The sequence below is a fragment of the Eubalaena glacialis genome, chromosome 5 (genome assembly GCF_028564815.1).
Source record: "Eubalaena glacialis isolate mEubGla1 chromosome 5, mEubGla1.1.hap2.+ XY, whole genome shotgun sequence".
In the NCBI taxonomy this organism is placed as follows: Eukaryota; Metazoa; Chordata; class Mammalia; order Artiodactyla; family Balaenidae; genus Eubalaena; species Eubalaena glacialis.
The window spans coordinates 67,208,623-67,231,058 of NC_083720.1; the positions used below are offsets into that span (position 1 = coordinate 67,208,623).

The 22,436-nt window shown below is 42.5% G+C and overlaps 1 protein-coding gene across 16 annotated transcripts in view; it reads right to left on the minus strand.

The window, feature by feature from the left end:
• The window catches only part of APBB2 (amyloid beta precursor protein binding family B member 2), a 372,773-nt gene that overhangs the window by 44,525 nt on the left and 305,812 nt on the right, over positions 1-22,436 (minus strand). For all 16 annotated transcript variants that reach the window (XM_061192201.1, XM_061192196.1, XM_061192197.1 and 13 more), the window contains one exon: positions 20,231-20,358. In XM_061192201.1, the coding sequence (XP_061048184.1) occupies positions 20,231-20,358 (128 nt within the window). The remainder of the gene's footprint in view (positions 1-20,230; positions 20,359-22,436) is intronic.

Consider the following 22,436-nt stretch of genomic DNA (forward strand, 5'->3'; position numbering starts at 1 on the left):
ATTTGCAGATACTGAACCATCCTTGCATCCCTTGGACAAATCCCACTTGATCATGGTGTATGATCCTTTTAATGTATTGTTGAATTTGGTTTGCTAATAATAATTTGTTGAGGATTTTTGCATCTATGTTTATCAGTGACATTAGCCTGCAATTTTCTTCTTTTGTGATATCTTTGTTTGATTTTGATATTAGGGTGAGGCTGGACTTAGCATAATTGTTGAGTGTATCAGTGGTTCATTCCTTTTTATTGTTGAGAATTTCATGTATGGATATACCATTGTTTGTTTATTGATCTACCAGTTGATGGGTATTTGTGTTGTTTCCAGTTTGGGGCAATTATGAATAAAACTGATAATAAGAAAACAAACAACCCAATTTCTTTTAATGGGCAAAATATTTAGACATACACTTCATCAGAGAAGACAAAACCAGAGAAAACCAGAATGTTTTCATAAGCACAAAAAGATAATCCACATAACTGTTTGTTAGAAAAATGCAGATTAAAACTATGAGTTACCACTTCACACATTTTAGAATGCTAAAGTAACAAAAGCCCACAAACAAACAAAAACTTGGCAATACCAAGCACTGGTGGGGATGCTGAGCAACTAGAACTCCCTGACACTGCTGGTGGGGATACAAAATGGTACAGTTACTTCAAAAAGCAGTTTGGCAGTTTCTTATAAAATTAAGCATGCCATTACCATGCAACCCAGCAATCTCACTCCTAGGTATTTACCCAAAAGAAGTGAAAACTTATGTTCTCACAAAAACTTGTATATGAATGCTTATAACAACTTTATTTATGGTTCATGATTAACTTCCCTTTTAAGATGTATAGGCAATTGTCTTTTAATGGGTTTCCTAAAACTCCTTTGGTTTATTTTAGTTTTCCCAAGTTCACAGACCTGGGAATCTCAGTGATCTTTTAAAAATAATTAAGAGATTACAAAATAGAACCACCTACTTCCTTGGTGGTCACGAACCTCTATTCTTAGGAGCTTGCTGTTGAGTCTTAATCCTAGAGGAGAGTTTAAACAGGAGCTCACCTTGTTACTGCCACTTCCAGAGCCAGGAAGCATAAAAAGAAACAAGGTGGCATTCTGACCCCTAACTGTTCTTAAACTTGACTCCCTCCTTCACCCCACTTTGCTCATCCCCCAAAGAGATACCAGCTACATCAGGGACCTATGGAAAGTAAAGCAGATAAAATGTGCCAGCATTTTGATCCTTCAATGTTGAGTTTACATAAAAACATCATTTATAATTGCTAATATTTGTTTTATCTTCATGCTCAACTGGAAGCTCCTAATCAGGAAGGACTGTGGCTTTTTGGGTCAATTCTGGTACATCATCGAGCATAGGTGTACTTGTTTTTAATAAACAACGCTTTATTGGAACACAGCCACACCCATTCATTTATATCTCGTCTACGGTTACTTTTGCCTAACAGTGGCAAAGTTCAGTAGTTGAGACAGAGACAGAATGACCCATACAACCTAATGTATTTATAGTCTGGCCTTTTATAGAAGAAGTTTGCTGACTCTTGATCCAACAGAATGGCCCATTTAATCATTCAATTAATATGAATTATTAGTGTACTATTTGTATAGCATTGTAGAGCTACAAATTACTAACATTTGTGTAGTATTTTATATCTTCAGGTATGAACAAATGTCTGCTCATATCAATCATTTCATTACAGAATCTCATTAGCCCTATTAAGTCGGCTATTATTATTATCACCATCTCCCTTTACAGACAAAATAGCCTCAGAAAGAATGAGTGAACTTATTTATTAGAGGTGAAGCCAGAACTGGAACCTATCTCATTTCTCCAAATCTTCTGCTCTCATCACAAATAAATAAAATGTAATAAATAAAATACAGCACACACAGCAAACTGATCAGTTAGTAGACAAGCTAATAAGATCACCTTGGATTTTCATCTGCTTAATGCTCCATTGAACTCTTTCAATTAAAGTAAGTTCCACACAAAGTTCACATGTCCTCTGAGATGATGTCCCCACTTAGCCTTATTACTGACACTTTCAGGGATTGCTTAACCTACAAAAAACTGCTCTTTGTTACAAACTCTATTCCTTGTATACATATCAGTTAATTATACTCATTAATTATCAGAGTTGACTCAGGTTTTATGGGAACGAAAGCTTAGACAATTTCTGGGGACTTCTTTAAGAAAATGAATACAAAAATATCTTCCTTTTGCAAATTTTACAAAAACCATGTGCACTTACCAATAGGCCCCCTCCCCAGGGCCTTGAAAGGGGCCCTAAATGTTAAGCTTCATTATCATAATAGTAAATCCTCCTCTGTGTATTATCTTTCCCCCTAAAGAAAGGAAACTCACATAATCCAAGTTGAGTTCCTAGCAAAGAGCGGACTTCTGACTGAGCAGACTAATCATTTAAATCTGCCACCCCCATCACTTTCTCTTAAAGCCACAAAACTGAAAGCGCTATGCCTATTCTCGGCAAATTCTCTCTGCAGCCTAGAGCAGTGGTTTTCTAAGTTTGGTCCGTGGATGAAATTAGCCTCACTTGGGAACTTGTTGCTACTGAATCAGAAACTTTTGAGGATGGGACTCAGCCATCCTTGTGTTTACAGAGACCTACAGCTCATTCCGATGGGTGCTCAAGCTTGAGCACCACTGGCTATTAGGCCGTACATTCCACTTTCTCCACTCATGTAGAAAATTTTTTGATGGAAAGAGAGGAGACTGTATCATTTAAGCAAGTTCATAATTTTTCTTTAAGAACAAAACAATCTAATCATCAATTTTAACAGTAAGTGTTCCCATTTTTAGAATTTTGGAAAACTATGACATGTGAGATGTGTCAGGATCAACCAGAAGGAGAGAAGCAAATGCTCACAGCTCAAAGTCTACTTTGATGACTTCTGAGTGCACTGGTGATACATCTAAATGAATTCATGACTTATGAACTGAGTGGAAAATGTATATTTAGACACTCCTGATACAGTCAGAAGACTGAATCAGTAACTCCAAACTCTGAATCATCTTAGAAGTTGAAGGAACTTCCCACAAAAGAGCTAAATTACTTACCTCAAGCAAAATTCCTTATTTTCAAAGAGTAGGAGTTGGACCAAATTGGTCCTTTTAACCACCAATGAGCCGTTTTATTATTTTAACCACCAAGGACCTCTTATTTTAATATATGTTTCTTATACAAATAACAAGCTAGTTTGATTTGTCCCCATGCCACTTTTCTCTGTTAATCAAAGGTATACTTAGCCACTACTCATAACTTCTGATCAGCATGAGCTAACCAATGTTGCCACTCGGAGGTGATGTATTTTCATTCCCGCCAGAAGCAAAGACCCTTACCATTGTAGCTGGCCTGCTTATTCTGCACAAATGCGTAGTTTTCCCTTTGCCCTCTCCTCACCTACAAAATGCAAATAATAAAACCTGCCTCCTAACGCTGTTATTAAGAATTAAAATTAAAAAAACAAAACAAACAAAACCAGATATAATGTGATTAGCACCGCCTCTGGTGGATGGTGGGCACCCAGATATGGCAGTTGTGCTTCCCATGGTTATGAATTAGGCTGTTAGAAATCTTGAAATGGGCTCTCTAGTGCACACCTGTGATCCCCTTTTCTGTAAAACACCACACCACCCCAACCTATGTGGCAGCAGCAGGCCCCCGGGTGACATCCTGTATGAAGTGACCTGGCCAGTCAGTCTGACCAGGATGGGCACCTGGTCTATGCTGGGTATGAGTCTCTTCCCTTAGGAATTAAAAATTGAGAGACTACACTCCAAGACTGGCTGGAAAAGAAATGTACGGGGTCATTTTCTACCATAAGAACTAAGAAGCAGAGATGAGAACAGAGCCAAGAACAGAGGTGAAAGATAGAAGTGATCCTGATACTATTTCAGACCCTGTTCTGTCCTCTTGGCCATCCCCCTGCCTCAGGGTTCCAGAAGACACCCAAATCGTCTTTTGCTTAAGATCACTCAAATCATTTTCTGTTGCCTGTGATCAATGATCTTACAACACCCCACACTGTGGTGGACCCATGAGGACTGAGGTCAGTTCCAACTTGGTGATGTATGACCCCAAAAGCAGTCACTGGCCGTGAGGACGGCTGTTCCTCAGCACGCGTCATGTAGCCACATCTTCCAGTATGTGGGAGTCAAAAAGGAAGGGGGCCCTTAGGCAAGACGTGCATTGTAAATTCAGACTAATGAGAGTTGAAGATACCAGTCCATGCAAAGGCTCCGTACGTAGAAGGAGAGACTGAGTGAAAAGGGTTTCATGCTGGAGCCTGTCACCCACCAGCTGTGGCATCCCGGTTAACTCACTTCACCTCCTGAGTCTCAGTTTCCTCCAGAGTTTCCTCTGAGGTGTACGAAACAATGATGACAATAGCAACAGCAACAATAATAATGACAGTAAATGTTTACATAGTCTATCGGTCGGGGCACAATGATGAACACAACAACTGCTCTAAATATTTGAAGCAGAGGGAATTTAATGGAATTGGTGACATGGGTGATGGAAGAGCTGAAAAGCAAACAGGAGACAGGGAGGCACTCAGACATCAGCAACAGCAGGAAGCTGAAGGGCCCAAGGAGGTGGAGGCTACCCAGCAGAGCCACAGCCATGGCGGCCTGCGCAGAGGAGGCTGGAGCCCTGAGGAGACACAGCCTGGAGGCAAAGAACGGGGAGAGGAACCATGGCTTCCCTTCCTCCTGCTTTCGCCGCTTCCAGTGGCCGAACCCAGGCAGAGGCTGGAAACACAGCCTGCAGGGGCAGAGGCCAGCAGGGGAGGACGGGAATGGAACTGAGGGCAAAAGGACCAGGGCTCTCACTACGTATGTGCCAGACGCTGTTCTCGGCTCTTACCAAGAGTAACCCAGTTACTCCTAGGTGGTAGGCAATGTAATTCTCTGATGAGGAAACAGAGGTACTGAGGGGGTTATATAACTTGCCCAAGGACACATAAATACTTGGTGGCAGGGCTGGGATTCAAATCTTAAAAATCCATTTTATTCCTTCCGGTGGTGTGGCAAACAAAAACAAAAGACCACATTGTTGCCAGCACTATGTGTCTGTTGTTAGACAATGCAAATGTTTTAAAGATTTAATATTCAAACACCGTATCTATGCTGTTTTACCCACCAGTGAATGTACGGGGTGTTCTTGGTCCTTTTGAGCACTGCAAACTGCTCCGTGCCGGGAGCTGCTACAAACTCAGAGCCCTCCTGATTCACAATCAGGTACTGAAAACAAGTTTTCCCATTGCATGCATGGTCACAGCACTCTAGAACAATTCTCTCCTTCCTTTCTTCCTTCAATAGATATCTATCAAGAAATCACCAAATTTCAGACATGATGGGTAAGTACTGAGAGTATTCAATATTTGACCCCCCCTTTTTTTTTCAGTTTTTACCTTTCCTGTATCAAAGTTATTGTTAACCAATGACTCTGGGGCAAGCCAACCGTGTAAGGGCCTAGATGAAGTAATAATTCCAATAATTCCAATAATTACTTGTTCAGTACTCATGCTGTGTCATGCCTATGTCCTACTCCATGGCCATGGCAGACATGACGAACAGATCACAGAACCCCTCGCCCAAGCCTGGATCTGGTTTCCTGGCTCTTCTCCACCCAGTATTTCAGGCCTTTCATGTCATGAGAGCCAAGATGGTGAGTAACCCCTACTTACTAACCTAGCATTAGCATAAACATTTCCTAAAAATAAGGCAAATGTCTAAAGGGACTGCTTTATAAACAAACTTTGCTAGAATTTTAGATTCTGAAGGCAGACAATGAAGTATGTAAAACCACAAAAGCATTTGAGAAAAAAATTGGCTTTGGTATTTCTTTCTTTAAACTTTTGTATTAGTTTCCTTGCCAATTACATAACTGCTTACTTTTCTTCATAGCCTTAATGTTGTGAAGGCTTATTACCTATGGTACTTATCACTAAATACTAATATTTAGTAAATACTAAAATTTATTGGAATTCATGTACACTAACATATCAGGTTCTATATACTACTTTAGAAATGGAAAAATATGAGGTCACCCCACTATGCACATCTGTATTTCTTGAAAGGAACAAAATGCAAATGAATATGCACTACATTACCTTCAAGCTTAACTGGCAGAGAGAAAAAACATTCAAGTGTCTAAAAATGTAGGTACCAAATCACGTTATACATCATTTTGGAGGAAGACGTAGTGCTCTGGCAATAAACTGCTCATCCGTGAGATGAAATAACCCTTCTAGGAAAGGATGATTAATTATTTAATAAACATTGTATATTTTTAGATTCACTAAGAAAAATAAATGGGAGGAGCCAAAGAATGGCACAGCCAAAGAATGCCAGCAGCAACCAAAAGCTGGAAGAAGAGGCAAGGAATTAATTCTTCCCCAGGCTTCTGGAGGGAGTGGGACCCTGCCCACATCTTGATTTTGGCTTAATGGATGTTGAACTACTGGCCTCCAGACTGTGAGAGAACAAATTTCTGTAGTTTTAAGCCAGCAAATTTGTGATAATTTGTTACAGCAGCCTTAGATAAACGAAGACACTGACCTGCTGAATTCAAGCTGGGAGTTTTGCTGTGTGGCCCCTTCAGCTTTGCTATGACCCAAATGCCAGGAGATACACCCCTATCCTGGTTAGGAGCTTTCAACTCTTTTTCTGAAGCTTCCTTCTCCCTTCCCCTGTGTGATCCTCAGCACAAGTAAAAAAAATTGGGGTGATCATATTAACAACTACAAGGAGTAGGAAAAACCACTGGCGCAGGATTTAGAATTCATGGTTTCAGATATAGCTCAATCACTTTCTTTCTGATGCAACACTAAGCAAGTCATGTGAAAGTTCTGGGTCTCATTTTCCTGATCTGTTAAAGGCATAATACTATGTCCTTTGGTCTCTGAAAAGATTAAAGGAGATAGTGTACACAGAGCCTTAAACTATAAAGCATTATATTAAAACATGGAAAGAGTTCTGATTATTCTCCCTTCTCTCCTTCATACAATTAAAAGCATTTTTAAGCACCTAATATAAGGACAGCATCATGCTGAGTTACATACAAGGAAGTATAAAAACATGGTGCTGGCTATCAGGGAATTTACAATCTAACTGGGGACACATACACATTTACAACATTAAGTAACAACACAAGGTTGAAACATTAAGTGCCACTAAGATCTACATGACTACGGACATAAAAGAGATCATAGGGTACTGCAGTGATGTGAATATCCAGTCCCCTTCCTAGGGAAGTATATCTCTCCATCCCCTGAAGTCAGGTTTGGTCACGTAACTTTGCTTTGGCCAGTGAAATGTGAACAAAAGTGTTAAGTGTTGTTCCCAGGCAGAAATTTTAAGAGTCAATGCAGGACTTCCCTAGTGGCACAGTGGTTAAGAATCTGCCTGCCAATGCAGGGGACACGGGTCCGAGCCCTGGTCCAGGAAGATCCCACATGCCATGGAGCAACTAAGCACGTGCGCCACAACTACTGAGCCTGTGCTCTAGAGCCCGTGAGCCACAACTACTGAGCCCACATGCCATAACTACTGAAGCCCTCACGCCTAGAGCCCGTGCTCTGCAACGAGAGAAGCCACTGCAATGAGAAGCCCACACACCGCATCAAAGAGTAGCCCTCGCTCACCGCAACCAGAGAAAGCCCACGTGCAGCAATGAAGACCCAACGCAGCCAAAAATAAATAAATAAAATAAATAAATTTATTAAAAAAAAAAAAAGTCAATGCATCTCTTCCTCCTGATACCATGGCTGGCAATACTCTAGTCTAAATAGTGACTGTATCGTCTGCCTTGGACACAGAATGAGGACAATACTACAAGGAGCAGTACCTCCAGCCAACATGCCATGGACATTTAGTAGAATGAGGACTGTTACTGAGTCTTTTGGTTGTTACTGAAGCATAAAGTAGCCAGTGTTGACTGATGCAAATGGTGACAGAAAGGCTAACAGAAAAGGTGGGACCCTAAGTCATAAGGACAACAATGTCATCTAAAACTTGTATAGGGCTTGGTAGTTATATTACAAAGTGCTTCATGGGACTTAAGAACTCATTTAATTACTTCCTATTACTATTCCACTTAGTACTGCCCATGAAGGCAGGAACCATGAAGTGCTTGTTCAGAGCTATATCCTTGGTGCCAAGCATAGTGGCTGACACATATTGGGGACTTAATACATGGGTGTCTACTAAGTTTCCAGAGAGACAGATGGGACCATACAAGAGAGGAAGAAGGAGGGAGAAAAGAAATTCCACAGCTTGACACTTCAAGGGAGGAATAAGGACGATATGGCCTTGGGCATGATGAAAGCCACCTTGATAGATCATTTAAAAATACACAGGTACAATTATGGTTAAATTGTAAAGGTTAAAAAAAAAAAAAGATGGTGCCCCTTCTGGATGATGACAGCCATTTCTGTTCTCCTCCTGCCCTGATTAACATACCTCTTTGCTATAATCTGTTCTAACAGCATGATTTCAAGGCATAAGACAATGATTAACAACATTATGATTAAAAGTGACCCAAGATTTAAAGACTTAAGATATACACCATCTTCTCTTCTTTTTTTTTTTAAAGAAGCACTCTAATTCGTACAGTATAGACATATTAAAACCTTATCTTTTATTTTAAAAAAATTTCTCTCCCTTTTATTTCAACCCTTGACTTAGTGAATTTAATGAATAGGATTAGGTTTTATCTTTCTTAATAAATATCTTCTACAGTTTTTCCTAAGTCGAACAACAACAACAAAACCCAAAGCAACTCAAGCTAGAAGCTATATAGAGATAAATCAAAATATTTCCTCTAGGCAATACAGGGGCACAGACAATTACTCTAGGCCACCAAATTTGCGGGGGAAATATATTAAGAAATTCCACACCATCCATTAGACGTAATGCTTTTAGTAATTGCTGTTTATCTTTGTAATGAGATCCCTGGTGGTGGAGAAAACTAGTCTGGTAAAGCAAGTACCTTGAGGGCTGAGGTGATTTCTGCGACACTATTATTCTCTAATTCATGGAGAAAGCCACAAATGTCATTTGGATTGGTCAATAAATATTAATTGTCTGCAAAGATATATTTTAAAATTTGCTGTTCTTAAAGCCACCCAGGGATTGTACAGGGGGGAAAAAAAAACCCCAAAATACTCCTCATTGTGAAATGCATAGCATTTACCAATTATTGAATAAAAGGGAAATCAGAAAAAAAATCTGTATTTTAAACACTCTATTGGTTAATGGGGCGTTACAGCTGGACTCTGTTTACTTATTAAAATTTATATCCCATTTGCTTCCCAAAAGGATTAAATAGTTTACAATGAAAGGCACACATTCTATCACGCTCTTAAATTAGAAAAGTAAAATTTGAAACCAGATGGAAAGAAGAAGTGAGTCTATAAATCAGTTAGGCTAAATATTAATTTGAACCACATTCAACCATTTCTGATCCACAAAAAAGGCAGTCATATAGTTCAGTCTATTATTATTATGGCAATTGAGGGTTTGATTTAACATGAAACTTCCTGGCAAAAAGGGAAAGGTGACAACGTACGCAATTTTCACCGTAGGCCAAATTCTCTGAGAATTCACTGACTGTACTGAAAGCTATGCTTGTGAGAATACCACACTTTTCCGTGCAGGCATGGGGGGTGGAGTGCTAGGCAAAGGAACATCTAAAAATAGAGATCTGTGATAACAGACTGTGATACAGAGTCATCATTCAGAACCCCTAGATCAGTGTAGTTCAGTGTTTTCTAATCTGGCGGGCTCCAGAAATGCCACTGAGTCCCTGCAGTTCATTGGTAGGAAGCAATTAATGTGTTTTATGCTCACCAAGTTTTAAGTGCAGGACAGCTTAGAGCCTTCAATAGCTAAGCTGTGTATTCGGGGCTCTCTGAGAGCAGGACGTTTCCTAACATTATTTGTCTGTGGAATCTTTTTAAATTTAAACACCAGGTATTAAGCTGGTAGAGTGTTCAGTTCAAAGACTTTTTGGAAAAGTTAACCAAAGATCAGTGTTATTCAAACTATAATCAATTAATCAAAGTTAAATAGAACAGAGTGTAGCAAAGAAAGAAATCAAGGAACAGAACACATTGCGAATATAAGTACTGTTGTGTAAAACTTTTGTGTGAGTCAAGGAAAGAGAGAGAGGCGGGAGGGGGAAAAACTAGGTCATGCCATAAACTGTATTTCTTACAGGTTAGGACAAAATAGCTTGAAAGCCAATGACACAGAAAAATAGATGACTATAAAGAACGTGGGCATTCACACACAAATTTTAAAAAATCTAATAACTGTCCGTGCAAAATTTATTTTCACGTGGGTAGATACACACATATAATAATCAAGTTAAATAAAGCTTCTTCCTTCGGAGGTGCTGGGGTGTAAGTTCCCATAGGCTCTGGCTGTGCCCCAAGGGTACAAGCCAGTGCAGCTGGGCATGTGCACTTGGCCACCATACTGGACGGCAGGTGGAGGAGCCTGGGGAGGGGCAGCTGACTTAAGTATTAAGAGGCCAAAGCATTAGGGTCTGACCACTCCCTACATGTGGTGGGGGTAAGAGGACCCCCAAGTTGTTGACTGTGTAGCTGCCTAGATGGCAGAACCATGAACCACACTGGAGTAAGGGCAAAGGTGGCCTGGCCATAGGTTAGCCAAGCAGGCGCCACGCACACACGACTATCTACAGCCTTGTGGTTTGCAGTAAGGAGAGAAGCTTCTTTCATGAGGCAGCTGAACTCGTTGGAGTTCAGACAGATGCTTACAGATTTAGGAGTGATTTGTGCCCTCTTATCCTTATCCCAATCCCCATTCCAATTATGTCCAAAGGCAGATGGGGTGGGAGGGCTGCTGAGGGGTCAGGGCCAGGGAGAATCAGATACTTTCGAGATGAACTAAATATCTATTTCACAGATTTGGTAATCAAAGAAATGATACTGGTGCCTCTACTGGTGCTGTATGTAAAATTCCTGCAAAACTTATCCCATAGGCTGTCGTTCTCTATTTAGTTTGTCTCCTGGGGCCGACCTGGTTTCGGTGCCCTCCTAGAAACATTTGGTTCTACTGGGCTACAGATTTGAGACTTAGATTTTTCTGACTTTGTTTCCAATAAATTGATACTTGGGAGTTCTCCTTTAGCGGGTGGCAAGTAAGGATTTAGAGATGAAGAGGCAGGAGCCACAAACAACTTTCCAGTTACAAAGGGACCCTCCTTTCTATCATGACCTGCCCGATTCTGGGCTGGGCGACTCAGGGTACGGGGCCCGGGCGCATGAGCCCTACCTGAATGCGGATCTCCAATGGGCCAGGGTGCTCTGTGCAGGTAAAAAGGAGCCTTTGAAAACACAGCTGGAGCCACTCACCCAAAGAGGCAGACTTGGCAAGACAGGGGAGATGACTTGGCCTAGAGAAGCAATTAGAAGCACAAGGCACTGCCTGCGTAGAGAAAGGCAGTCCTCATCTGGTTGGCCCTTTCTACTCATGGCCAGCTCCCTGCCGCATTACTTGACGGTTCTGTTTGCCACGTCAGCAAGCCCTGTACTCAGCCTCCCCCAACCCCGGGCTCCTTCAGAGCCTGTAACTGGGCATCCCTAACCCCAGCCCATCCCACCCAAGTACTTTCAAACACTCCTTGCCCTTGGACATGTTTCTGGTGTAAAATATCAGGTAGAATGACAAAATTTTCTACGTTTTATTTCTTACTCCCCCTACCATCCAACTTCTCTGGATATGCGAATGGCACCAGATCCAGTCTGTCACCCACTCTGTGTTCCTTTATTTATAATCTAAATGATTCTTCCTGGGTTTAGAGAGATTTACCCTTTCCACTGAAAATGAACTCCTTGGCTCACATATTTTTCATTTGGCCCCAAGCCTGATTTGGTATTTCCAATCTCTGGCCACTGCGACAATGCCTGCCTGATTCTGCTCCCAGGACTTTTTTACCCTCAGAAATTGAGTCCTTGCCTGAGGACTCTGACTTTAATTTCTTAATTCTTGTTTTTGATTTCCTTTCTCTTTTTTACTTTTCTAAAGAGCAGTTCCCCAGGGCACTCTTTGGGAGCTGCCTAGAAAAGAAGAATTCCCAGTTGAAGTTATAATAAAGAAACAGGGCACCTGGTGCTGGAGCCCAAAGGTTGTGTGCCGCTAAGAGGGAAAACAGGGAACATAATCCGGTTGTCCTCTTGCCGAAGGAGAGAGGCCAGCGAGCTGGAGGAGAAGAGAAACGTGGGCTTCAGTGGGAGCTGGTACAGCCCATGCTGACACAGACAGGTATGACAGCAGCAGGAAGTCTTGGATCCCAAGTGACTGGTCTGAAAACTCATTACAGGATAATTTTCATAAATTCTCACTTTTCTCTATTAAAAAAATAACTCCTGCATACACAATTCATTGCCAGGCTTTAATTCACAGCTGTGATACATAAGCACCAAGTCTGGTTTAATAAGAGGTTTAGAAACACACTAAGCCACTTGGTTGGGGCAGGGAGAGGGGAGGTTCTAAACATCAGTGTTGGCCTTTGAAGAGGCATCACGTCATCAGTCAAGACTCACAGGGAACCAATAACGGAAGAGTTTTAGATATTTAAAGTCAAAGACAAAATAATGCGAACCTCCCATGTTTTAAAATTTCTCCTGATTTTTATAATCTGTTACAGTTGACCCAGGGTAATATTTCAAGGAAATATTAATTCTTAATAAAAGTATTGCCCCTAGGGACAATGCCTGACAGTTCTATGAAAGCACCTTCACATCTCTGCCATCCCAGCAAAAATCCCCACTGCAGATGGAGAGGCTGGGACACTAAGTCCCCAACACCAGTGCCAGGGAAGAACCATGATAAAATTGCACATGGTGGGATTCCTATACCAGTATTCCTTCTCTTGACCAACCTGGCTCTCAAAAACTTGACATAATTATATGTGCTGAGACTCCCTGAGATCCACCCGATGTTCTCAAATTCGTCTTCTCCAGTAACCAACTGTGCACCATGATATTGTAATATAATAAGAAATATATATTTGGTTTTCGTCCATGATTCCTGACACAAAGCTTCCAAGACCCTTGTAATTTCCTGAGTGGTAGGAGCATCTTCTGTTATAATATTTGGTCTTAGACCCTGGTTCTGGACACAAGAGCTTTTAAAACCCTTGGACTCTCCAGAACGACAAGAGTACCTTTTTGCACATTAACGAGATGTCTGGGGACCCTTACATAGCTTCAGAGTGAGGGCTGCTCACAGAAAGACCAGGTTGTGATTAAAGGGTTGGAACTTACAGTCTCACCCTAACCTCCAGGGAAGGGAGAAGGGCTGGAGATTGAGGTAGTCACCAACAGCCAATGATTTAATCAGTCAGCCTATGTAATGCAACCTCCATAAAAACCCTAAACAACAGGGTCAAGAGAGCTTTGGGGGTCGGGGGTCAGTGAACACATCCAGGTGCCAGGAGAGTGACATACCCCAAACTCCACGGGGACAGAAGCTGATAACCCTTCTGGACCTCACCCTTTGTGCTTCCTCATCTGGCTGTTCATTTGTATCCTTTATAAGAAACTGGTAATAGTAAGTAAAGTGTTTTCCTGAGTTCTGTGAACCGTTATAGCAAATCATTGAACCTAAGGAGAAACCTCCATGGGAACCTCTGATTTATAGCTGCTCTCGGGCAGATGTAGGGGTGGCCTGGACTTGTGACTGGCATCTGAAGTGAGGGCAGTCTTGCAGGGACTGAGCCCTTAACCTGGGGGCGGAGGGGTCTGGGCTAACTCCTGGTAGTCAGTGTCAGAATGGAATTAAATTGTGGGACACCCAGTTGCTGGCGGCAGAGACCTGGAGAGTTGCTTGGTGTGGAAAACCCACACATTTGGTGTCAGAAGTGTTCTGTGAGTGAAACGAATCAGAGGAGCTGCATTATGCTCTCAATCATTGGATTCACCAGGAAGCCCAAAATCTCAGACGATTACATTTAAGTAAAAGAGTTCAAGGTGATAATCTGTGTACGAAAAACAGTGACTGTCCATTCATCTGCGATAACATAAGGCTTTTAGCGATTTATCAAACACTTACTCATTTGTTGAGTATATACGACAGGCCAAGTGACCAAGTGACGCTTTGGGTTACAATAGTTAACAACTTTTTCTGCTCTCTAAGACACGAATCCATGTCTGCGTGGGTCATTAGGCTTCTTCTCCGCTGACACTACTCTTACTTCTGGTTTCGGAAGGCTCTAAGTGTTCCAAGAAGATCGCAGTACTTTCAAGACTGACAGAGAATCACTGGAGCCTAGTATGATGGACCACCCTCATGCCACATCCAGAATGGGCCATCCCTCACCTGGCTTGGGACTCAGGGGAAGCGTGAGATGGAAGTTGCTCAGGGATCATCATCAGAATTTTTTGCTGTTGACACGACAATCTCAAGCTCCCACACTACACCGCCTGGTGCTGAAACATGCTTATGAGAAACAATGGATTATGCACTGAACCGGTTATCAAAACACAGGATGCGTTCCTCAGAAGAAACTGTTGTCTTCATATATCCACTAAGGAAGGATCGGCTTGAAGACACTCTCAAGGCATTCCTCTGAGGGAAACTTTTCTTCGACAATCACTTACAATGTCTTTCCTTAAAGGTTATTCTAGATTGAAAGTATTAGCAAGCATCCCAGCATGATTAAGAGAAGGCAAGAAGGCCACTTCTATAGAGATAAAATATAAGTACGGTGTAAGTCAGCAGAATGGTCAAGTAAATCCTGGTGCCTTTGCTTATCATGTGTCTATATTAAAAAGAAATTAGCTCTAGAGGTCAAGATAATACTGGAGCATAGGGAGAGAATTACTGCTCTCTCCCTGAAGACGTTTCTCCCTGAAGCAAGGCAGCATATACCTTAGATTAAACTTTTATCAGATCTTGGGATTCCATCAATCTTTCATTACTGGCTGGCTCAGAGAACCCTCTGACTACATGTCATTAGGAAGCTCTCCATCCTCCCTGTGAAGACCCGCCTCCCTCCATCACTCCTAGGAAAAGAAACAGTGGCAAAGGGAAAATCGAGATAACTTTCAATTAGATCAAAACCCAAGAGGCCCAGGACTTCCCTGGTGGTGCAGTGGTTAAGAATCTGCCTGCCAATGCAGGGGACACGGGTTCGAGCCCTGGTCCAGGAAGATCCCACATGCCACGGAGCAACTAAGCCCGTGAGCCACAACTACTGAGCCTGTGCGTGTAGAGCTTGTGCTCCACAACAGGAGAGGCCACGATAATGAGAAGCCCGCGCACCGCGATGAAGAGTGGCCCCCACTTGACGCAACTAGAGAAAGCCTGCGCACAGAAACGAGGACCCAACACAGCCAAAAATAAATAAACAAATGAATAAATTTATAAAAAAAAAAGATAAACAATTGGAAATTTATGAATAATCTATCACACAGTAAGATTTTATTAAAAATTGTTCATCAAAAGCAGAAAAGAGACACATAAAACACCTTCTCAGAAGAGAAGTTCTGCTATACAAACTATAAGCACAAACAGTATCACAGGGTCAACATTTAACCTGCATAAGAAAGTGCTTTTTAAAAAGCGCTCGTGCACAATGGCTGTGATGGCTGCTTTTAATTATAAAGGAATTTTACCTTCATTAGAGCAGGCCCAGTGGGGTCTCCACTTATAATGGTTATTTATTACAAGGAATTCCAGTTTTTCCTAAAGACAAAAACAGCAATCTAGTGTTGCCACTAATTTAAATTAATGAGTTTACTGACCAGAGCAGCGTTTCCCAAAGTGTGTTCCGTGAGGCTGCATTTCCATGAAGAAAAGGGTTCCAGTCCGCATCAGGACAGGAGAACCTCCCAGAGGGTCCAAAGCAAAGGGGCCTGATGCACTTAGTTTAACCCACTTTCCCAACTGACCCTAGATCCCTTTTTTTTTCCTTTCAAGGGAAGTCTGTGAACATTTGACCTGATTAGTGCTCCATGGTACACTGACCTGGGAAATCCCACTTATGGGGTCTGAAACCCTGGACTATACCATCCACCCACTTTCCTTTCTCATGGGAAACAGACAGGATTAGCAGATTCTATTGCCTATCGGCAACGTACAGAAGGATCTGTGTGCCCCTTCCCTTACCTGTCACAAGAGGCAAGGAAAGTCCCAGTTTAAGGTCTCCTATGTTCAGAAGTTACGTCTGCTTGCTATTGATATCTCTTTAAAAGAATAAAGAGAGTGCTGCTTCCCAGGGCCGAATGAATAAATAGGAGAGCTGTGGCCGGATTAGCATGGCCCCTGAAATTGTTGTGAAATCCCTCCCACCCCATCCTTGGAAGGGCAGCCTGCAGGTCCGTAGAGACAAGATGAGAGGTGGCACTGTGGTCACCTGCCCCAGTCACTGGGGGCAAAATGCCAGTTCTACAACCCAGGGCCTCCTTCCCACAGGGGTGGAAGCAGAGCAGGTCAATCTGGGTGCTCCCTGGTGCTACCTTTGATTGGAAATACAAGGCTCATGAAACCCCTTTCACCAGTCCCATCTCTGGGAGCCTTGACATTTATCTCACTGTGATCAAAAGGAACCCAAGTAGGAGGAGGGAGCCCTCCCTTTGCCTGGCAGTAATGCACATGGGCTCCAAGAAATGCCATAATAAAGGCAGGCGTGACTCTCAAGAACAAGACAAAAACTTCAGTCCAGTCCTGCAACCACCAGCACCCAACAGAGAACCAACATCTGATGCAATGGCGACTTCTCAGCCATTCATAATAAGAGGTTTCTACAAATCAACCTGGGGGATCAGTGGGGTGTGTCACAGCTGGATCACCCCCTCACCCAAAGTAAACTTACTCCGTAAGGAATTTCTTCAGAGCAAATCAAATCCACTTGAAAGCCTTAAGAAAATGCTAAACCCAAAACCTCTTTATAAATCCTGAAATTACATGGCTCAGTGAAGCACTCTGAATTTCAAGACACACTGTGCCCTTCAAGCCTCTGGTATACATACTTTTCATATTCATTTTAACCACATCAAGAAATTCCCTAAGAGATTCCATTTTCTCGGCAAGGGAGGTTACAAAAGAGAATGTGAAATGGACTCATTTTCTCAAGCAAAATGAAACACTTTTATGTTTTATTCATGCAAAGTGTAAACTCCTTTCCTTTGCAGCATTGCAAATTGAATTTGCTCTTGTAAATTGCTGTAAGGAAAAAAAAAAAAAGGAATCAAGAGCAAAAGAAAGTATTAAAAAAAAAAAGCAGGAATACAAAGGCCTTCTTTTAGAGAATGAAAACTCAGGGGTCCAATGGGAGAAATACAACCTTTCACTGACAAACATACTTTTTTATTTACTTTTTCAAAAGCAATCTAGCTCAAGGGCCCCCAACCACTACATGAGCTTTCTGAGGTCCTGACAGCTGATGCAGAACCCTCAGTGTATTTCTAAATTACACTTATCTGCTAACATTGAGTAAGAATAAGAAATGGCTTAAAAAACATGAGTAACTCAGCCCACATTTCAAAAACATAATCAAGGCAAGGTAACCTAATTTACACTGATATCACTGGGTGGCAAGGGGAGTGGTTCTTCCTGCTTTGTAGGACAACTGAACTCAGTGTCTGAAACAGCCTCTTGCCCTCTGTTATCAATGATAAACTGTCCTCGAAACCTCCCTGAGGTCTGACCCCTCCCTCATCCTCCTTGTCTTTGAAAGGAAGCCATGTAATTAGCTGTCTCTGCTAGTGGATGTTGCTTTAACGAATCAAGAGCTAACATTCATTAAGCATTTTCCACATCCCCCATCAGTGGGCCAATTACTATACACACAGAGGCACATATATACACATGCTTTGTGGTCCTTATTATCATCCTCATTTCACAGATGAGAGGAACTAAGCTCAGGGCTTGAATAATTTTGTCAACTGGAAGTTGAATCATATTTTCTCCCTGAACAAAGAGCATTTGGCTTTACTTTAAAGAGTTGGGGTGAACTGAAAACCTCATCGATGAAATCCACTCACAAGCTAACCTGAAAAAAACACAACCCCTCGGGGGCTTCCCTGGTGGCGCAGTGGTTGAGAATCTGCCTGCCAATGCAGGGGACACGGGTTCGAGCCCTGGTCTGGGAAGATCCCACATGCCACGGAGCAACTAGGCCCGTGAGCCACAACTACTGAGCCTGCGCATCTGGAGCCTGTGCTCCGCAACAAGAGAGGCAGCGATAGTGAGAGGCCCGTGCACGCGATGAAGAGTGGCCCCCGCTTGCCACAACTAGAGAAAGCCCTCGCACAGAAACGAAGACCCAACACAGCCAAAAATAAATAATAAATAGATTAAAAAAAAAAAGTAACAAATGTTCAAGTACAATTGGTGTCTTTAAAAAAAAAAAGAGTATCTTGGAATTCTTTAAAAAACAAAACAAAACAAAACAAAACAAAAAAAACCACAACCCCATCCAGTTGTACATGTATATAATGATCTTCACCTTGGCTCCTGTCTTAAAAATAAACTTGGAGGACATGAAGTAGGGAAGGATCAAGTATCTGACACTCTTCCATCGAGGCTAAATGTTTTTAATGATGCATGAACATCGTCAGGTATTTTCCTCTGTAAAATTAATCAATTCATGCCAATGCATCAACTCCAGTGCTCCAGCTCTGCTAAGCAACTGAATGACAGGTGTGGATGCATAATCTATCCGCTCATTTCCCCCCAAAGCACCTGGTCCAGCTGCCACCGTTCATCACTGTTACAAAAGCTCAAAGACACAACTGTGCTCCCACGAAGGTTTATCCAATCAGCTGTCAGAGGACATTGCAGCTCTCTCTTTTGCAGACCGTTTCTCACCTGTGATTCCAGCAAAAATTTTTGCTTGTTCTTTGATGAATGCTTAACCACTTTCCTTTCAGGCTTAGGACTTGGAACTGAATCAAAAAACTATCAAATCCACTACTGCCCATCTTTGGGAGACAAAGGATGGCGAAGCCAAGGCAGTGCCACCTAGAGGACCCCATGACCCGATAAACCAGGATGCCCAGGAATGGAGCCACCCCAGGGGAGCAGTCTCTCTGCCGTCTGGGATTTTCAGCAGCTTCTGCTATGCTCTTGCCCCTTTTCAACAGAGCAATAAATAATCATCCTATAGCTTGTCCCTAAATGCTAGGAGATCCTCGGGTATACCTCGAGAGTTGACAAAGATTAATTTAATTCAAGAGTTAGATGCATTTCATGTAGCCCAATTACTTAATAAAGTATCAAAGTATGATGCCTATGATTACTGTTACTTTATTAGTTAGAATATGTACTTGAAAATCAGAACTTCCTTGTTTCCAGTCACTCTGGAGAGCAAAAAATGCACAACACATCTATTAAGAAGTACTTGCTGGCAATGACAAATATTCAGTACAATTTCAGAAAAATACACATTGAGTGGAACTTTGGTATGACCAGACATTTCAAACGTTAAAAGAGTTCAGCCAACTTCAAACCCCAGGAGCTCCTTATCAGCATGAGTTAATGATCTAAAGCTTGCGATTTGGATAAACAACAAGGTCCTACTGTATAACACGGGGAAATATTCAGTATCCTATGATAAACCATAATGGAAAAGAATATGTATACCTATGCATAACTGAATCCCTGTACAGTTATACTGTACAGTGTGTATTTTGCTGTACAGCAGAAATTAACACATTATAAATCAACTATACATCAATAAAACAAATTTAAAAAAATAATAAAGCATGTGATTAAAGGCTGTACAACCTCTCCCTTCCAACAAACCCTCTACAAAGAAAATACCAATAGCAGAGCATCTGAAATAGCTGAGACTCAACTTTAAAACAGACTGCAGAGAAGACAAAAAAAAAAAAGGTGGGAGTTCAGAAAGCCTGGATGAGTAGGGAACTTAGATGAATGAGGATGAGTGGCGGGGGCGGGGGAGAAATACATGGAATCAGAGGCAGGATCCAGAGTTGACAAAAGGTTTGAGGTACAGAAACAAGGAACGCAAGGAGCTCGGAGGGTTGATGAGGCAGGGATAGAGATGTGCTTTAAGTTTTTACACATTTCTATAGAGAGTCTACTGTCAAGTTTCATATTCAGCAACATGCAGTAACAGTGAGGCCCCGCTTCAGGGTTAAGCTAAAACTGGGGCGCTGGGTGAGGTGACAAAAGACAGCGCTGGTCCGGGGCACTCACCGGCCGTTGTCGCGGCCCACGCCCCACACGCGGATGCTGGCGATGGGCTGCGTGTGGAGCGCACTGTGGTCCATGGGGTCCACCAGGCTCAGCATGTCATTCTCCAGGACCAGGTACATGTCCTTCCCCTGGGAGTCAACGAGAAGACAGGTTACCTTCCTCGCAAAACCACACGTCCTCGGGATGTCTGTGGCTACCTGGGGGTGTCGGTTCAACGATCAAAAATTCACCCCTGTAATTTGTTCTCCTAAGAGAGAAATATCCCCTCCTGATTAAAATATTCATAAATCTTTCATCTTCCCCTCACATGCCCAATTTCTCTCTCCTTCTCCAAATCCTCTGAGATGTATCCCTAGCCTGCTTTCTAGCTGGCTCTCATTTTTAATTATTTACACTTTGAATCTTTACTCTAAGAAAAAAGGCTAATGGCGGGTTCCCTGGAGAATCTGGTCTCTTACTAACTCCAAGTCTGTCATCCTCTCATAACCCCTCTGTCCCCATTCCTTCCCCTCTGGCCAGACCCTACCAGGCATCCCCTTGACGCCCTTCCCAGGTCCACAACGATGTCTGTCTCTTCTCAACTTTTACACCACTTCTTATCTGTGTGATCTGGCTGGTAAATAGCAGGCACAGCTTTGTGACACTTCTCGGTGCTACAACAGCTAACGCTGAAGTGACTTTATCACATCTCAGATATTATGCCACAGGCTTCAGGTTCCTTGGCTCATGAGTGCTCTAACTTGCCTCAGAGCTTGGTTTTATTATCTGTGATTAGCGGATGGGAAAACTGAGGCTTATAGGTTAAGTAACCTGCTCACGGCCTAACACAGAAGCCGCGAGGCCTTTAGCTGCGCATGTGCTGTTGTGATACCAACACGGGGGAGGCTGAGGTTTCTTGCATCACGCTTCAGGTTTTCAGGTTTTGGTCTCCTGTTTCCTCACATATTGGCTCTTTGAGGGTAGGAATGCTAGGCTATCCAACTTCACTCCCCTTGCAAAACCTCAGGCATAATTTTAAGAAATTATTAAACTGTCCACTGAAGGTCATGGTCAGCCCAGATGCTGTGGCGTGGACGCTAGGGAGGTCTAGCAAGGCAGCACAGTGAGGCTTCTTGGCAGATCTTCAAAGCAGGACAGATGCTCCTTGGTCTGGTTTTTGAGAACGATATTTCAGGTCCCCATCAAAGGTTCTCAGAGTGAACACAAGCTCTGCTGCCAAGGTGGCAGACATGGGTGTTTCAGTGCCTCTGCTGGTCAATGTCTAAGCCAAGCGTCTACAGATGAGATCCAGGATGAGCTGAAATCATCCCCCCACCCCGCACTGAGCTGGGTGGTGCATTTCTTTTGGATTGATTCAGCTTAGAAACCACAACTGGTCCACACAAAGGCAACACAGGCCATCTTCGTCAATTACCTCTGTCGACAGTCATCGTATTACTGTACAGAAGCAGTGACAGCTGCCAGCTGGTCATCTGAGGTGAGAATGGTTGGCTGAGTGTGGACTATCCCTGAATGAAAATGCATCATGGCTTCTGTTGAGTTCATCAGGCACACTCGTGTCTTCCCGTATGTGCCCCTTCCCTTTTCTCATGAACACTCAGCAACTCCTGGTTGACCACTGTAAAGTCTTGCTAATTGGTTTTTGTAACCCAAACGACCAGTGCTTATGCAGGTGTCATCTAAAGATGGGACACTCATCTGAAAGTCATGACTTTATTTTCAGTCAGCCGTTCAACAAACCTTTAAGGAGTTGTGCTGTGCGTGGTGAGGCATGGCAAAAAGTCACAGCTCATAACCCTAAACACTGAGCTGTACTTTATATACTATGAACTAGAAACACTGCTTGAAGAATTTATCGTTTCAGAAGAAGAGGAAAGAACTGAGGAAAATAGGAATGACCTAGCGGGGGCTAACTAGGTGGGAAGGCATAGCAGATTTTCAGGCATTGCTGGCCCATCCAAAGCTTTCTTTCCTGCTGGGATCGTGCCAATTGGAGATTCCTTTAGAATCTTACTTAGCTCTTCTAAATACCTGGTGGTATTCATTAGTCTCTCACACAGCAGTATAGGTTACGCCAGCCGTCCTTCTAAATCCTAGCTGAGATCTATGCCTTTGGTAGAACAGCATTTTGAATGAAGGAGAGAGAAGACAGATGGATAACTTGGTGGGAGAAATAGGCCTGGGTATTGGAAAGGTAACGCAGTGA